Source organism: Mus pahari, chromosome 14 (genome assembly GCF_900095145.1).
Source record: "Mus pahari chromosome 14, PAHARI_EIJ_v1.1, whole genome shotgun sequence".
In the NCBI taxonomy this organism is placed as follows: domain Eukaryota; kingdom Metazoa; phylum Chordata; class Mammalia; order Rodentia; family Muridae; genus Mus; species Mus pahari.
This window is the reverse complement of record NC_034603.1, coordinates 72,425,729-72,441,922: the sequence shown is the minus strand read 5'-3', so window position 1 is coordinate 72,441,922 and position 16,194 is coordinate 72,425,729. Positions and strand designations below refer to the sequence as shown.

At 40.9% G+C, this 16,194-nt stretch overlaps 1 protein-coding gene across 1 annotated transcript in view; it reads right to left on the bottom strand.

The window, feature by feature from the left end:
• The window catches only part of Efcab3 (EF-hand calcium binding domain 3), a 44,116-nt gene extending 28,535 nt beyond the window's left edge, over positions 1–15,581 (bottom strand). Inside the window, exons 1-7 of the mRNA XM_029546472.1 lie at positions 15,514–15,581; positions 14,539–14,643; positions 11,498–11,551; positions 9,652–9,756; positions 9,006–9,059; positions 6,240–6,344; positions 1,662–1,715 (exon numbers count right to left, since the gene is read on the bottom strand). Coding sequence (XP_029402332.1) covers positions 1,662–1,715; positions 6,240–6,344; positions 9,006–9,059; positions 9,652–9,756; positions 11,498–11,551; positions 14,539–14,560 — 394 coding nt within the window. The 5' untranslated portion in view covers positions 14,561–14,643; positions 15,514–15,581. The remainder of the gene's footprint in view (positions 1–1,661; positions 1,716–6,239; positions 6,345–9,005; positions 9,060–9,651; positions 9,757–11,497; positions 11,552–14,538; positions 14,644–15,513) is intronic.
• Positions 15,582–16,194: the final 613 nt, after the last annotated feature.

Genomic DNA, 16,194 nt, shown 5'->3' with positions numbered 1-16,194 from the left:
TGACTAGGCCATCTTCTGCTACATATGCAGCTAGAGACACGAGCTCTGGGGGTGCTGGTTAGTTTGTATTGCTGTTCCACCAGTTTTAGTATAAGTGCAGTCAAGTGAATAATCTGTATAATCTTTATAGTTAGTGTTTTAATCCATGATATCCCACTTGACTAATACTGCATTTATTTATTTATTTATTTTCGACAAAAGTCTTGATATGCAGTTGAGGCCAATCTCAAGTTTATGATTCTCCTGCTACGTAATTATAGTTTGTATAATGATTCTAATATATACCCTTAGGTATTTCTAACCTACTATAGTTTTCTTAGTACTTACTATGAGAATAAAAATCTTAAAGCCTGCTTTAAAGTTTTACTCAGTATAGTTAATCCTTTAGGATTCACTTCTAGGTGGAGGTAGTTTGGGGTAAAGGGTGTGACTAGTTCTATGGGTTTTGATATCTGATCTGTATTAAAAATTTCTGGGGAAAATTTCAGGCCACATTATCAGTATAAATACATGGAATGGGTTATCTGCACTCAGTGCATCCGCAGAAATGGAAATATGTCATATAAAAGAATGTAAACTTTACCCATGGTGAGACATGACTATAATCCCAACACTTGGGAGATAGAGAAAGCAGGATTGGAATTTCAAGGTCATCTTTGGCTACATAGTGGGTTTCAGTAGCCTGATATTCATGAGACCCTGTTTCACAAAAGCAAACCATACCAAACTAAAAATTTCCCTAACCATCCACCCCAACCATCCAACCAACTACCAACCAACTGACCGATCATCTAACCAACCATCTAACCAACCAACCAACCAACCAACCAACAACCAACCAACCAACCAACCAACCAACTACCAACCAACCAACTGACTGATCATCTAACCAACCATCTAACCAACCAACCAACCAACCAACCGATCATCTAACCAACCATCTAACCAACTTATCAGCCAACTAGCCATCCACTAGTTAATCAATTAACCAACTAATCAATCAACCAATCAACCACCCATCCAACCAATTAATTAACCAGCTAACTAACTTGACACGAGCTGGAGTTATCACAGAGAAAGGAGCTTCAGTTGGGGAAATGCCTCCACGAGATGCAGCTGTAAGGCATTTTCTCAATTAGTGATCAAGGGGGGAGGTCCCCTTGTGGGTGGTACCATCTCTGGGCTGGTGGTCTTGGTTCTATAAGAGAGCAGGCTGAGAAAGCCTGGGAAAGCAAGCCAGTAAAGAACATCCCTCCATGACCTTTGCATCAGCTCCTGCTTCCTGACCTGCTTGAGTTCCAGTCCTGACATCCTTTGGTGGTCAACAGCAATGTGGAAAGTGTAAGCTGAATAAACCCTTTCTTCCCCAACTTGCTTCTTGGTCATGATGTTTGTACAGGACTAGAACCCTGACTAAGACACCAATCATCCAACCAACTATCCATCCATACAATCAACCAATGAACCAACCAATCAACCAACCAACCAATCAACCAATAACCAACCAACAACCAACCAACCACATACATACATACATACATACATACATACATACATACATAGAGCAATATTTATGAATGGGAAAGATACTTGTCCAGTATTAATAGCTATGTGTTTAAGATGCTATTTATAAATATTTCCTATCATGACTTGAAACTCACCCTTGATGTAACTGACGATATCCAACAGTTCATTCAGATCCACTGTTTTGTTTCCTGTAAGTTAAGGGCAGATGATTCCATGTTTCTAAGACTCACAAAAGTTATACTCTATTACCTTTTGAAATTATGAAGAACCTAAGAATTCAGTGTTTTTTTTTTCTAGTTTCCCTTAGAATTTTATGGATTTGTCCATAGAATTTAACAGTGCTATCTTAGAAATAAGGAAATCTTATACTGTGAAATGAACAATTATTGTATCTCCTATTTTTTCATTGCTTTAGGGATCACCAGGATCATCTGGGTTAAGAAATGATTTAGCATAATTATGTATAGGGAGAATCTGACTTTATAGACTTTCATTTTGTCAGTTAATTAGCAAATACCAAGTACCTTCCTTGTGCTGGGTCCTTGTGAGGGAGCTAAAGGAAACATCTTCAAGGAAGAGAATGAGTTCCAAGTGTACGAGCTAGTGAGGAAGACAAGCAATGAGCATTCAAGTAAAAGGGACAATTTGAGACCTGGTACAACATTATCAAAAATGATACAGGACCCTGTAATAAAAGTAATAGAGGATGGGAATGTCTTAGACAAGGATAGCAGGAAAGGCCTCTCCAAGGAGAGTCTGTTGGGTTTTGGCCTGAATAATAAAAAGGGTTAACCATGTGAAGAACTGGAGGTGATAGGGGGAGGATATTCCAGTAGAAGAATATGATACACAGTTGAACAATGATGGGAATGAGTGTGACATGAGAAGAAAGGACAGTATGATAGGCTTCTGACTCAAACCCACAGGAATAAAGGTCCCAAACCATGAGGCATTGAGGGGAAGAACCAGAGATGAGAAAATAAGAGAGAAAGCTGGGATAGGGAGGTATACACGAGCTGATGATTCATGCTACCAAGTTTATCAAGAAGAATGGCCCTTTATATACTGTTCAAAGGGAAACACTGGGATGAAGTCAGCAAAAAGCTCATCAACTGTTCGACAAGGTGAACACACTGTATTTCAAGTGCACCACAGACCAAGCACACAGCAGCATTGGGACTGATGAACACAGACCTTCAAGTTGGGAACATCCAGTTCCCAGTAACCTTAACTGCTTTGTGGTCCTGACTCCAGGCCTGGCCAAGTCTGCTTTTGGGCGAGGGAAGGGAGGACACAAGAATGGAGCCTCATCTCTGCTCTCTAATCATCAGGGTAATTGGGAAGGCTGAGAGCTGAAAGAATTAGCTAACAATTTTATTGAATTGGTAATATCATCCAGAAATCTAAATGGAAACACCAGGCAGATAGTTTGACATATTATTTCTGACCTAGACTGACCTAGAGAAATACATTTACCTAATCAGCTTGCAGATAGCATATGACCCAACGGCACTGAATGTGATTGCCTAGGAAGAGGGTGTAGATGAAAAAGGCACTCATGGGTAGTAAGCCCTGGCACTGCATTATTTGGAGATATTGTATGTGAGGAAGAGTCAGAAAGGGAAATGGACCCTGACAGGAGCCATCTAGGAAAGGCTATGATAAGCAAGTGAGTTGGCTGGAGAGGGCCCATCATTTTGCATGTCTGCAGTGGGTGAGCTCTGAGAGGCATGGACCCCAGAGACTTCATCCCTGGGTTGCTTCTCACTGTTGACATGCCTTTTCTGACACTATTGCATAGCTTAATGACTTCCTGGGTATTTACCTACTATGTTGGGAAGATTTTCTGCAGAATCAATATGAAGATGTACTTTCATGTACTAGTGCAGTATAGATGAACTGATGATTTCATAATTCCTGATAATGATTTTATAGAACTCCTAAATTGATACAAGTCATCTTAGCTTCCCATAGAATAAAAGCTGCAAATAGAGCTCTGTAAAACTTTTTATGTCATGGACTAATTGCATTAGGAAAAGAAAACAGGCTTGGAACAAATTTACAATCAAGGAAAACATTCCTTCTAGGTTAGAAATGAAGCCACTACGTGGTAACTAAAGACCATAAGCTGGGAATGGACAATTTATTGTAGGTGCAAGGACTGAAAATAAGTGATTGACTAGTTTATCTATATTAGACTTCAAGATAATAATACACAAGGCAGATGGTTTGTCTCTTGACAAAACCATGATAACTTGTGACATAAAAACTATTGCTTTAAACTTATAATGAGTTTGTGGAGCTAGAAAATAAGATAATGAATGTTTAGTCATTACCTTATTTATCTTAGTCAGGTATTAGTCTTTATTTATTTATTTATTTTTAAATTTATTTATTATATGTAAGTACACTGTAGCTGTCTTCAGACACTCCAGAAGAGGGCATCAGATCTCGTTATGGATGGTTGTGAGCCACCATGTGGTTGCTGGGATTTGAACTCTGGACCTTTGGAAGAGCAGTCGGTGCTCTTACTCACTGAGCCATCTCACCAGCCCCCAGGTATTAGTCTTAATGGAAAGACATGTAAGCAATTCTGTTGTAACTCCTTCAACCTTATCTGCCTATGACACGAACTATTGCTTTAAACTTACTACGAATTTATGGAATGTAAAAGTGCTTAGGAAACCATGTAAAAAATTATCCTGCTGTAGTGATTCTACCTGATAATTGTATGATATAATTTTTGACAAGGTATAAAAACTAACAACAATGAAATGGTGATGTAACCCTTTTCTGCTTCATCCAGTGTGCCTATGTCTGTCTGTCTGTCTGTCTGTCTGTCTGTCTGTCTGTCTGTCTGTCTGTCTCTCCTCTTTCTTTCTTTCCCTTTCTCTCTGGCTCACAAAGTTAACTAACTCTCATCAGGAGTTAACTGCCATCAGCTTTTGGCTCCAGAATAGCAAGAGAGAGTCAAATGGCTAACCGTCATCAGCGTTTGGCCCTCTGCTGATGCTATACCTCTACACCTCCCCACTTTATCTGGACTTCCTCAGTTTAGCTAGCTCTTGACAGGAGACATGTGAGTGAGTAAGAACACCATGTGAGAATGGGGCCTCACAAGTCTGGAGAAAACAAAGTTTCCAGAAAGGTGTGGTCAAGAGTCGAGTGCGGGGAAGCCAGCAAATGAAGTAAGGTCAGTCTTGACCATGAACCTTGACAAAGGCAGGTCACTGATGACCATGCTGAGAGCTGGGTAAATGTGATGCTGGGGATCAAATCCAGGTTAGAGAGTGTTAAGATGGTGGGGAAGCAGAGAGAGGCTGGCTTCAGAATCAGAATGCAGCTAAGGATAACCTTGGTCTTCTGCTCCTTGGTCTTCCACCTTTCAAGTGATGCTACTACAGGAGTGTACCACTCTGCCTGGCTTTGTGGGGTGAATCTCTGAGGCATCTCTGTTGTCAAGAGGAACTAAGAGCAGAGTGGTGACAGGAGCCAAGTGTGATGTAATGGCCCATTGGTGTCAGTGGCAGTGTGCAGAGAGAACAAAGAAGACCTTCATGTGTGCACATGAGCAGGTGCCCACAGAGGTGAGAGGTGTTGAGTTGACCTGGAGTTGGAATTGCAGACAGTTGTAAGCTGCCCAACATGGGTGATGGGAATCAAGCTTGGGTCCTCTGAAAGAACAGTATGCATTCTTTTTTTTTTTTTTTTAATTTTTTAAATTTTATTTTATTATTTTCTTTATTTACATTTCAAATGCTATCCCAAAAGTTTCCCATACCCTCCCCCTGTCCTTGCTCCCCTACCCACCCACTCCCACCTCTTGGTCCTGGCCTTCCCCTGTGCTGGGTCATATAAAGTTTGCAAGACCAAGGGGCCTCTATTCCCAATGATGGCTGATTAGGCCATCTTCTGCTACACATGCAGCTAGAGACACGAGCTCAGGGGGTACTGGTTAGTTCATATTGTTGTTCCACCTACAGGGTTGCATCCCCCTTCAGCTCAAAGAATAGTATGTATTCTTAACTGTGGAACCATCTCTCCTGCCACTGAGTTATTTCCTGAGTTGTTTAACTTGCCTCATATACTTTTAACAACCAAAACTCCATCACTGCTTTGTTAGAGCACTTCTTACAAAAAAGTCAGGGTGACTCTCAGGGATTCTTGACCTGGTGTTCATGTACTGATAGAATGCAGGGATTTCCTGAGCTTGAGTGGGAAGAGTATATACTTATTTTCGCTAACCACTAACTGAGACAGCATTTTAAAATTATTACTTTAGGCAGCCAACCATGGCAACAGTAGCAGAATCTGTAACTTTGTCACCAATATAAATCTCCCAAAGTTCATGTCAGTGTTATTGTTGCAAATATGTTGAAATGTTGCTTATGCTCATCTTTGTTTTAAAATGACACAATTTGACCTGGTAGGTGAACTGAAGTACTTTCAAACTATTAACCATCTGCATTTTGAATGTTTTGATAAACTGAATCTTATTATGACTTGTTTCTGTGCATTTTAAATGTCACTCAGAAGGGGATTGTTATAGCAGATATAGAAATGGGTCCATGGCACTGTAAAGTTAAAACCCCTGATCTATATGAAGACAATCGAGTGGCTAAGAGGAATGGGAGTCAGAGAGACAGAGTCAGTGAGTATTCACAGAAGGGCTGGATTTCCCTGACAAGTAGGGTGATGTTGGTGATACTCACCCTCAGGTGGAAGTTGGGATATTAGTTCTTCAAATTCTTCACCTTTGACCTTAATTCCCATGTTTTCCAAGAGAGATTCTACTTTTTTTACTTTGATTCGTGGCCCTTAGGAAAGAAGGGCATGGGATAAGAATGTGGGCATTTATTCTTAAGGGCAATCATGGCGGCCACACATCATAAACCCTACTGGCAAGTCAGACACTAGAGCCCAAGGAAACTGTTAATGCATGCCCCAAGAGTTAGGTATATCTCTCAACAGTATAAAAAACCTTAGGGAAAATAAACATTCACTTCTTAACTAAGTTTTCGCCTTCATTGGAAGGATTACACTTACGGAAGACAAGGAGGCTTTTGCCTTTTTTGAGTGTGGGTGCTGGGAACGAAATGTAGGCATTGCTTTGCCTGACATTTTATAAACCTTAAGAATATTTTAAAATTGAAATATAGTTACATAAATTCCTTCATCCTCCTTCTCCTTACAGACACTCCCATAATCCCTCTCAAATTCATGCCACAAAGTCTTTAGTCATTGATACACACATACACACATATAATATGCAAATACAACCTATGGAGTTTATTTACTATTGCATGTATGAGTGCATGTACATGCGTATATGTGTGTGTGTTTTGAGGACTGACCACTTGGTATTAGCGTGTCTGTTAAGGGGCTCATTCCTAGGGAAGACTAAGTCTCCTTCTCTCATCTTTTCATCTTGGGTGAGGAATCCATCAGGTTTCCCTCATCCACATTGACAGGACAATTGAATTTATTTCCTTTAATTTATTTATACGAATATCTTTTGTTTTTGTATTTATTTACACCATATGCACGCCTTATGCCACAGAGTCAGAAGGGGGCATCAGGTCCCCTCAAGCTGGAGTTAGCGATGGTTGTGAGCCCCCATGTGGCGCTGGGAACTAAACATGGTTCTTGGAGAGCACTGAGTGTTGTTAGCCTTGAGCTGTTCCTCTAGCCCTGCCTTCCTTAACCTTTACTTCTCGAGAAGTTATTTTTTTCTGGAGAAGTGGCTACTTGTCAAGCTGGAGAATTTTCTGGTAGTTTTTCTTTTCTTTTTGGAGCTTGGGAGTTAAATCCAGGACTTGCACATTCTAGGCAAGTACTCTACCACTAAGTTACATCTTCATCAAGTCCTTAAACTTTTTTTTTTTTTTTTTTGAGATAGAGTATTGGCAGAAGCCATTCAGGAAAGGCTGTGGCAAGCATGTGAGCTTCCTAGAGATGGTCCACTGTTTTGAGTGGCTGACAAGGGTGTGCTCTGAAGAGGCATGGACCCTAGGGACTTCATCCCAGGATTGCTTCTTGCTCTGGATATGCTTGTCCATGCTTGCCACTGTTGTATCCCTCAAGTAACTAACATAGCCTATTGTCTCCTGAGTTTTAATTCACTCTGTTGGACAGATTTCCTGCAGAATCAATATGAAGATGTTCTTTCACGTAATAATACTGTTTAGACAAACATGATTTCATAATTCCTGATAATGAATAAGGTATAAGACAAATGACCTATGTCTTGGTAAAAACCTTGTTAACCCATGACAGAAAACCTATTGTTTTAAACTTATAATGAACTGTGGAGCTAAAAAAAAAATAGATAGGGAATAGTTAGCTAGATGGGAATCTTAATGGAGAGACATGTAATCACTTCTGCTGTAACTCCTTAAACCTTATTGACCGATGACATAAACTATTGCTTGGAACTTATGGAATCTAAAAGTGCTTAGAAAGCCATGTAATCAATTATCTTAATTATTCTGCTGTAACTCCCTCTTGTGTAATATTTTAACTATGAGGTAATATTTTTTTCTTATATTGAGAACTTTTGTCTGAGAAGGTATAAAATCCTGAGAGCAAAAAGAAAGGTTGGTTGGAGCCCCTTCTGATTCATCCATTCCATGTGTATGTGAGTGTGTGGTTTTTCTTTTTCTTTTTCTTTTTAGCAGACTCAAGTTCTTACATTTCTTTTTCTAACCCCTCATCCCATCGCTATCAGCAAGAGTCAATTGCCAGAAGTCATCAGCTCTAGCCCCGGAAGAGCAAAAGAGAGCTGAATTGCTAGGAGCTACCAGCTTTTGGCCTACCAACTCTATGTCTCACTCAGTGTAACCCTGTGTCAAAACTGATCTTGGACAGAGTATAGCTAAGTTTACAGAATGACTTCAAACTTGAAATCCTCCCATCTTAGCTTCTGGTAACATTTTAAAATATAGTATAATAAATAATAATAATAATAATAATAACAACAACACTGGGTACAGTGGCCCATACTTGTAGTCCCATTACTTAATTGACTGAGGTAAGAGGATTGCTGCAAATTGGAGGTCAGCCTGGACTACAATATGAATTTGAGGCCATATTTCTGGGCTACAGGAAAAGGTCGTATCTCAAAAAACAAAAAGAACAAAAAACAACAACAACCACACATACACAAATTAAAAGGACAATGTCTACAGAAATAGGAAACTTAACCTATGTCTCTCAAAGTTTATGCAAACAAGAGAGGCAAGTTATAAATCATATTGGTAGATCAATAAATTGGCAGAAAGCAAAGCTGGGACATTTTAAGAGTCAACACTAAACATACCCCCCCCCTTGATACAGGGACTTGCTCTATGTACTGCACACAGGACTGGAATTCCCAATCCTCCTGCCTCAGTTTCCCAAGATGTAGGACTATAGGCCCATGCTATTACACCTGGACAAGGATTTTTTTTTACTTGCTCTTCCACATGCATCTCACTTACCTTTGAGATCTTTCACACATTTTAAAAATCTGCTTTTATAAATCTTCCCGCCAGCTGTAAGGTAAGGTACCATTCAGAATATAAGTTAATCGCTGGGAAGGTTAATAAGACAGCATAAACACAGAACAACGTCTGTAATTTTAGGAAAGTCCCCTAATCAGCCTTCTAATTTGCTTGGAAATTTACTTTTACCATAATGTAAGAATGAAACCAAATGTGAAGAAGTGTGAGTGTTTTATCTGCACACACGTTTGGGCACTGTGTGCAAGCAATGCATGCAGAAGAGGATGTTGGCTCCACTGGGTTTGGAAATACAGATGGATTTGAGTTGTATGGGTTCTGAAAACCAAACTCCCATCCTCTGTAAGAACAACAAGTTAATTGCTGAGCCATCTCTCCGCCCCTCTTTTTGGTCATCGTTTATTGCTGGTAGTATGCTCAGGGCATTTAACTTTGACCGTAGAGGTTAGTGAAAGATATTGTCAACCTTCAAGATTAGTGTGTGTGACAAGATCAGGCAACAAAATTTCTTTTACTGTGAGAACCCCTTCTCTTAATGGGTTTCCTTGGATACAAATGTATCATTCTAGAAGTATTCATCTCTAGGCCCCTCCATCTAAGACTGAAGGAGTGGCTTCATACTCACTGTAAACTGACAGAGCTTGCTGCAGCTCCTTGTACACATTGTCAGGGAGCACCAGGCCCATTTTCCTCAGCACGTTTTTCAGATCACCAACGTCAACCTTCTCCCCTTTAGAAAGATGTGGATTTTTTTACAGGTAAGAATTTTAGCAATGGACGAATGATTTTGTTTATTCATTGTGTATATGGCCATGCAAGCATTTCTGAACACATGTGCACGTGGAGCCCAGAGGTCAGCCTTTGATCCTCAGCCGTCTTTTTTTTTTTTTTTTTTTTTTTAAGACAGGGTTTCTCAGTGGGAAGTGGGGCTTGCTGAGTAGGTAATGCTGTCAATGAGTTTCAGAGATTTGCCTGACTCTGTACCCCTAACCCCTGGATTGCAAATTTTTGTCACCGTGCCCAGCTTTTTCTATGGATTTAGGGGTTAAAACTTAGGTCTTCCTTTAAGGGCTCTCTTGACTGAGGTCCCTTCCCAGCTCCAAGCATGGGTGATTTTAGATCATGGAAAGGTTATTTAAATTGCTTATGTGTCATAATCTTAGGAACAAAATTTCAAAGAAGGCTGTTAAGCTACATAAATTCAAAGGGCATTTGAATATGCCATTTGTTACAGAAGGAGAATTTATACTTTAATTTATGAGAAGGGAAATCTCCCATCCTAGATACAGATCAAATGCCAGCATATTACCAGAATTTCAGGGGATGTTGTGTAGCAACAGTTCTACTGAAGCTTCACCTTGAGACTGAACAGTTCTGACCATTTTTGCTGTTTAGACATCAGATCTAATCCTCAATAGTTCCTTCCTGAATTCACACACACACACACACACACACACACACACACACACACACACACACACACAGACACAGACACCATATCCTACACAAGCAAAACTCAAATCTAATTAAGATTGTGGAATGTGGGGAATTGGGCTATGCACAGACAGGCTGGTCTCCATCGAGCTGAGGTCTGAACCCCGGAACATGACACGGTAGGCATTCCCTCATGCTCCTGGAACTCTGGCTCCTAAGTTACCGACCTCTCCCCCACAGCCCCCACAAGAGAAGCATGGCTAGAAGTCAGGTAGGCAGTGGCTCAAGCTTCTGACCTTCAGGCTAAACTCCTCCCCAGTTACCTAGCAACAGTAAAGACCATAAAAAGGGCTGTTCAGCCCCACCTCTCTCTCTTACTTCTCAGTCTCTTACCTCTCACTCTCACCCTCTCACTCCTCTCTTTTTGTCTTCTCTCCTCTCTTCTTTCTCTCCTCTCCTCTCCTCTCCTCTCCTCTCCTCTCTCCTTCTTATTCTCTTTCTCTCTAGCCCCCTCCCCTACCTTCTCTCTTTTCCCCTACCTTTTTATAATAAAGCTCTAAAACCATAGACAGTGTCTGCTCCAGACAAGATCCGCTGCGCTCACTCTAGTCCTCTCGTCGGAGTTGGGAACCTCTCCCCTCATCCCTCTCTCCCATAACCTGGTGGCTTTAGCAAGGTAGCTCTAGGGCTCCCAGGTAGGGCTGCCCCTTGGCCACCTCTGAAGAGTGGGTCAGGGGCTTAGATGCCTACCCTGGGATGAGTGGAAAGCTTATGGCAGCTCTCCCATGCCTGACTGACCAGAGAATAGGTGGAACTCTGGTGGGGTGTGGGTCTTCCCCTTCCCCCTCTTCCCCAGGGCCCCCCTTTTTAGTTCCCAACAGTGGAACAAATAGTTAACTCTTAATTTTGTAGGAGAGTAAATTTAGCATGCCAGTTGTAGCTTCAAAAGAAAAATAATGTTTAAATATACTAATTTTTTCTATAAAATATTATGGCCTCAGTTAAAAATGAATCCCATTTTAACCATAACTACTTACCAGTAAAAGTTTTTGCTTTATCAAATAACATATTTAATTCAACCAGTTTGTTCTCTGAAAGAAAAGACAATTCAGGCACATAGACCCAGTTAGATTTGGAAAAGTCACAGAAAATAGTTGTAAAGTGCTAGGATTCAGCCATCTTTCAAGATTTCTGTTTTAACTATTTTAGCACATGAAGAAAGAAGAAAAGAAGATGGAAGTTTAAAGATCTCACCCACTGTTTAATGTCATTCTGAGATAAGGTAATACACTCTCATCCTTCCCCTTTAGCCACTCATTGTGAGTCTGAATTCCAGATTGCTCTCGTGAAGACTGTCACAAGCCATAATGGGACAAGCTAATAACTAGCAGGTGATCATCNTGAAATGNCCTGCTTNGGNTTATTATATNNTNTGNGNCAGGTGCNCCCTTATTAAGCAAGGCTGTAANGGATTCATTTTAGGAAAGATTCCTGCTATTAATACGCCTTTCCTGTTATTATTAAACATATATAACAATCACTAAGTAATAGCACACCCCTTTGGAGCAAATCTCTGCAGATCCACGAAATGTACTGTCTTATAGTGATGCTATATAGATATAGATGACTTAAGTCTTTATGATGATCCTATAAGAATTCCTAAAATTATATCAGTGGTCATTAAGCTCATTTATAGTGGGACTGCTATTAGGTCCTCTTCTGATAGTCAAAACTGCGATGAGAACTCTGCCAGTCTCCCAAGTGTCACCAGCTAATTGCTCTTGAATTGTATCCAGACTTTGTCTTACTTAGAGTACATTCTAAGAAGTTGTAAAACAACCAAAGATCATAAAAAGGAACTAATGATTTATTATAGGTGCTAGGACAGAGGATAAAATATTGACAGGGTTTATCTATACAAAACCTCACTAATAACTTAGTTATGGTTTTAAACCTTCAGTGAACCCGTGGAGCTGAGACAAGTGATGGATGTTTAGCTAGATAATTACTCCTAATGGATATGCATGTAAACATTATGTTGTAAACTTCTATTTCAATTTATGATTTGATTTTTTTTGTGTGAACTTGTGATGAACTTTGTAACATGTGATCATGTATTCTGAAAGATGTTTAAGTGCTGAGGACAAAGAGAAGAGTCAGGACTGAGGGACGGAGGTGAGAGGAACAGAGGTGAGAAGAACTGAACTGTGAGAGGGAACTGAGCTGAGGAGAAGTTTTTAGACAGAACATTTTTTTAGACAGAATTGAACTCAAGAAGAACTTAGAAGTATAGGCATAGCCTTGGGAGAAAAGGCATTGAGAGTAAGAGCATTGAGAGTAAGACTTCAGAGCAGGAGGAGAGAACAAGATTAGAAGGAGAATGCAGAATGGAATGACTTAGAAACTATAGTAACATAAAATACTAAGAGAGCAATGCGCAGAATGCAGAGGGAAGGAGGAAAAAAGAAACCGCAGAGAGAGCAGACGGAGCAGGCAGGCTTCTCCTTACCATGGGACAGAACAGGATTTTTCTTAATAACAAGGCAGGCTTAGTCTTATTAAAAGGAACAAAGCTTTTGTTTCTTAGAAACATGGGTTTAATTCATTTAGCATTAAAAGGGTGGAAGCCTTTTCTTTCTCTATGCAATAAAGACGGGAGCTCACTTTTCGTCCAGAATGAGCGAGTTCTTTCTGCACTGGCGCTTGGTCTTTTGCTCCATATGCATATGTAAGTATGCATGCATGTGTGTAAGTATGTAATTGTGAGAGTGCACGCAAGTTGGGCCCAACTCTTTTGAATGGATATGTATAAATGAGCATTATGAATCTGTATATGAACTTATGTGAGATTATGCATATTTGCTTATGTAAAAGTTTTTCCTTCTGCAAGTGTTATTCTCTCCTGATTCAATAGGAGTTTACTGCTCCAAACTTCCCCCTAGCCCAACAAACAAGAGGCATCTGGACAATAGGGAAAAGGCTCTAGCAATGAATCCCTTCCTTCATCTCCTGCTGTTTTAGGATGAGGTGCTAAGTGCCTGAGACTGCAGTCTCTGGCCTCAGAGGATCACAGAAGGCAGGTCAGCTACAGTAGCACAGTAACTTAGACAAGACAACTTTTTATTATTATACAGCAACCCTAAATATCTCGCAAGACAAAATCTTACTCTCCACAGACACTCTTACCCCTCTGCTGCCTCAAGAAGAACCGACAAGAAAGAAGACACCTGCCAGTCACTCTTTTTTCCCCCCCCCCCCCCCCCCCCCCCGCCTGGGCTGGCTGCCTGGGCTGGCTCCCACCCCCACCCCCACCCCGGCCGAAGAACCTGAGCTGAGGCTCATCTCCTATTTTCCTCCTGATAGATTATACTGGCTTTGCCTTTTTGACATTTTTGTCCAGCTAAATTGATCATTAATGAACTATTTCATTAAAAGTGGGTATGTAAGTTTATGGCTCTAATCACAGCATTCAGGAGACTGACACAGGAGGATTGCTATGAGTTTTGAGGACCTTGGGCTATAAAATAAGACAAAATAAACAAAAACAGGTAGACATGAGAAGGAAGACATATGAGTGACACACATGTGTTAACTGGCTGTATAGAGTATGTGGACACAGTGAAATGTTGCTTTTCTAAGAGACTTAACAAAAACCCCACCTCTTACAAGGCCTTTGGTGGTTCTAATATCCTTGGCCCAGGGAATGGTACTGTTAAGAGGTATGGCTTGTTGGAGGAAATGTGTCACTGTGGAGGTGGGTTTTTAAGGTCTCCACCTATCCTTAGACTCCACTCATTGTGGAAGAGACCCTACTCCTAGCTGCCTGGAAGTCAGTCTTCTCCTGGTTGCATTTGGAACAAGATTTAGTACACTCAGCTCCTCCAGTACCACGCCTGGCTGAACACTGCTACGTTTTCCTCCTTGATAGGATGGACTGACCTTCTGAATCTGTTAGTTCCAATTAAATGTTTATCATTGCTTTGGTGTCTCTTCACAGCAATGGAAACCCTAGATGAGAGAAGGCCTTACACAGAAGCCCCAACTTTCTTTCTAGGACAGTGGTATCTGAAACACTCACCATCAGTGTGTAGAAGCTGCATCAGGTCCTCACAGTCCTCCTTCTCAAGTTCGAATCCTGCATTCTTCAAAATCAGTGGTATATTAGAGACTTGAACTTTCTTCCCTTAGGAAATAAGGAGATGGGAGTAAATACAAATGATTCCCACCATGGAAGATGGCAGCTTTAAGGCTCTGGAGAGGGGGTCCAGAGGGTTAGGTCAGTGCTTAGGAGCACTTTTTGCTCTTTAGAAGATAGCACACACATCCTGCGGCTCACAGTCCCTTGGAACTCCAGCTCCAGAGGAACTGACTCTCTTCTGGACTCCATGGGCACCTCCAAACACATACACATACCCACATACAAGATGCATAATTTAAAAAATAAAACATATCCGTAAAAAAAGACTATGGGTATTAAAGATCATATATCCAATCCCAGGGGGACAGAAATGTTGGCTATTTTACAACCCACATTGGTCTCTGTTAGAGTTGGGAAGGGAAAGTGCTCCCTTCTCACCGAGGTACAAGCTTCAGTTGAAGAGGTCGAAGACGAAGATAAACTGTAATAGTGTTGTGGATAGCCCTGGGACTAGTTATATTTGGGTTATATTTGATGTTAAATCTGTTCTCCTGTGATGGGTTGTGAACAAGCACTCAGGTGATTTCCTGTAAACCTGCTTCCCACCTTAATTTGTAAAATAAAGGAAAGCTGATGACTGGACAGATTGGACAGATAAAAGGGAAGGTGGAGCAGAAGGTGGGGGAGAGAAGGAGGAGAAAATGGAAGAGGAAGAGGACGCAGAGGAGGAGGAAGAAGGAGAAAAGCAGAGCAGAAGCACATGGCCTGGAGAAACTGCAAGTTCTAAGGGGTCTAATAAGCTGTGGAAGATGGTAGTGTAGCAGTAGATCTGCCCAATCTAGGCACACAGCATGTGATCATATTAATTGTATTGTGTTTTCATTGTTGGGGCATATTTGGGGGGAGGAGATTTACCGTAACATAATAGAGATAACCTCGTCAAACAAGACAACCTCAAGTTTGTTACAGTGTCACAGAACTCACACCGGTGTCCTTGGCTGCAGTCAAACAAAACAAACAAACAAAAAGGAAGGTTATGCTGAGAGCCACGGTGAACTCCGAGGACAGATTCAGAATAGCAAGCCAGTAGTCATGGAATAGCAAGAGTCTAACTGGTGAGACTTAAATAAAGCGAATGCGAAGTGCCTGTCCTTGGAGTGCTTACCTTTGATCTGTGCCACACTGTTCAGCAATCTCTTCTTATAGATTTTTCCATCTTCTGTAAGACAGTGAAACAGAAGAGAAAGGATGAGAAACTCTGTCTCTCTGTCTCTCTGTCTCTCTGTCTCTCTGTCTCTCTGTCTCTCTCTCTCATACAAGTGAGGCAAGCAGTTCCCCGCTAAGTTACATCTCTAGCCAAAAATGTCTATAATTTATAATGTATAAGACATTTTTATATGACTCACCTGGTCATTTATTATCTCACCCTCAAGTAATAGTAGAAGGAGTGCTCTCAACGTGCTAAGTCTGAGCTATAGCTGGAACGTGTGGCAGCTGATAAAGTATGTTACAAACACAGTTTTCCTTCTCTTTCTTCTTGGTTTCTTTTGTTATTACAGCTTTACCCTTTCTCTCTTCTTTCTACCTATCTGGCAT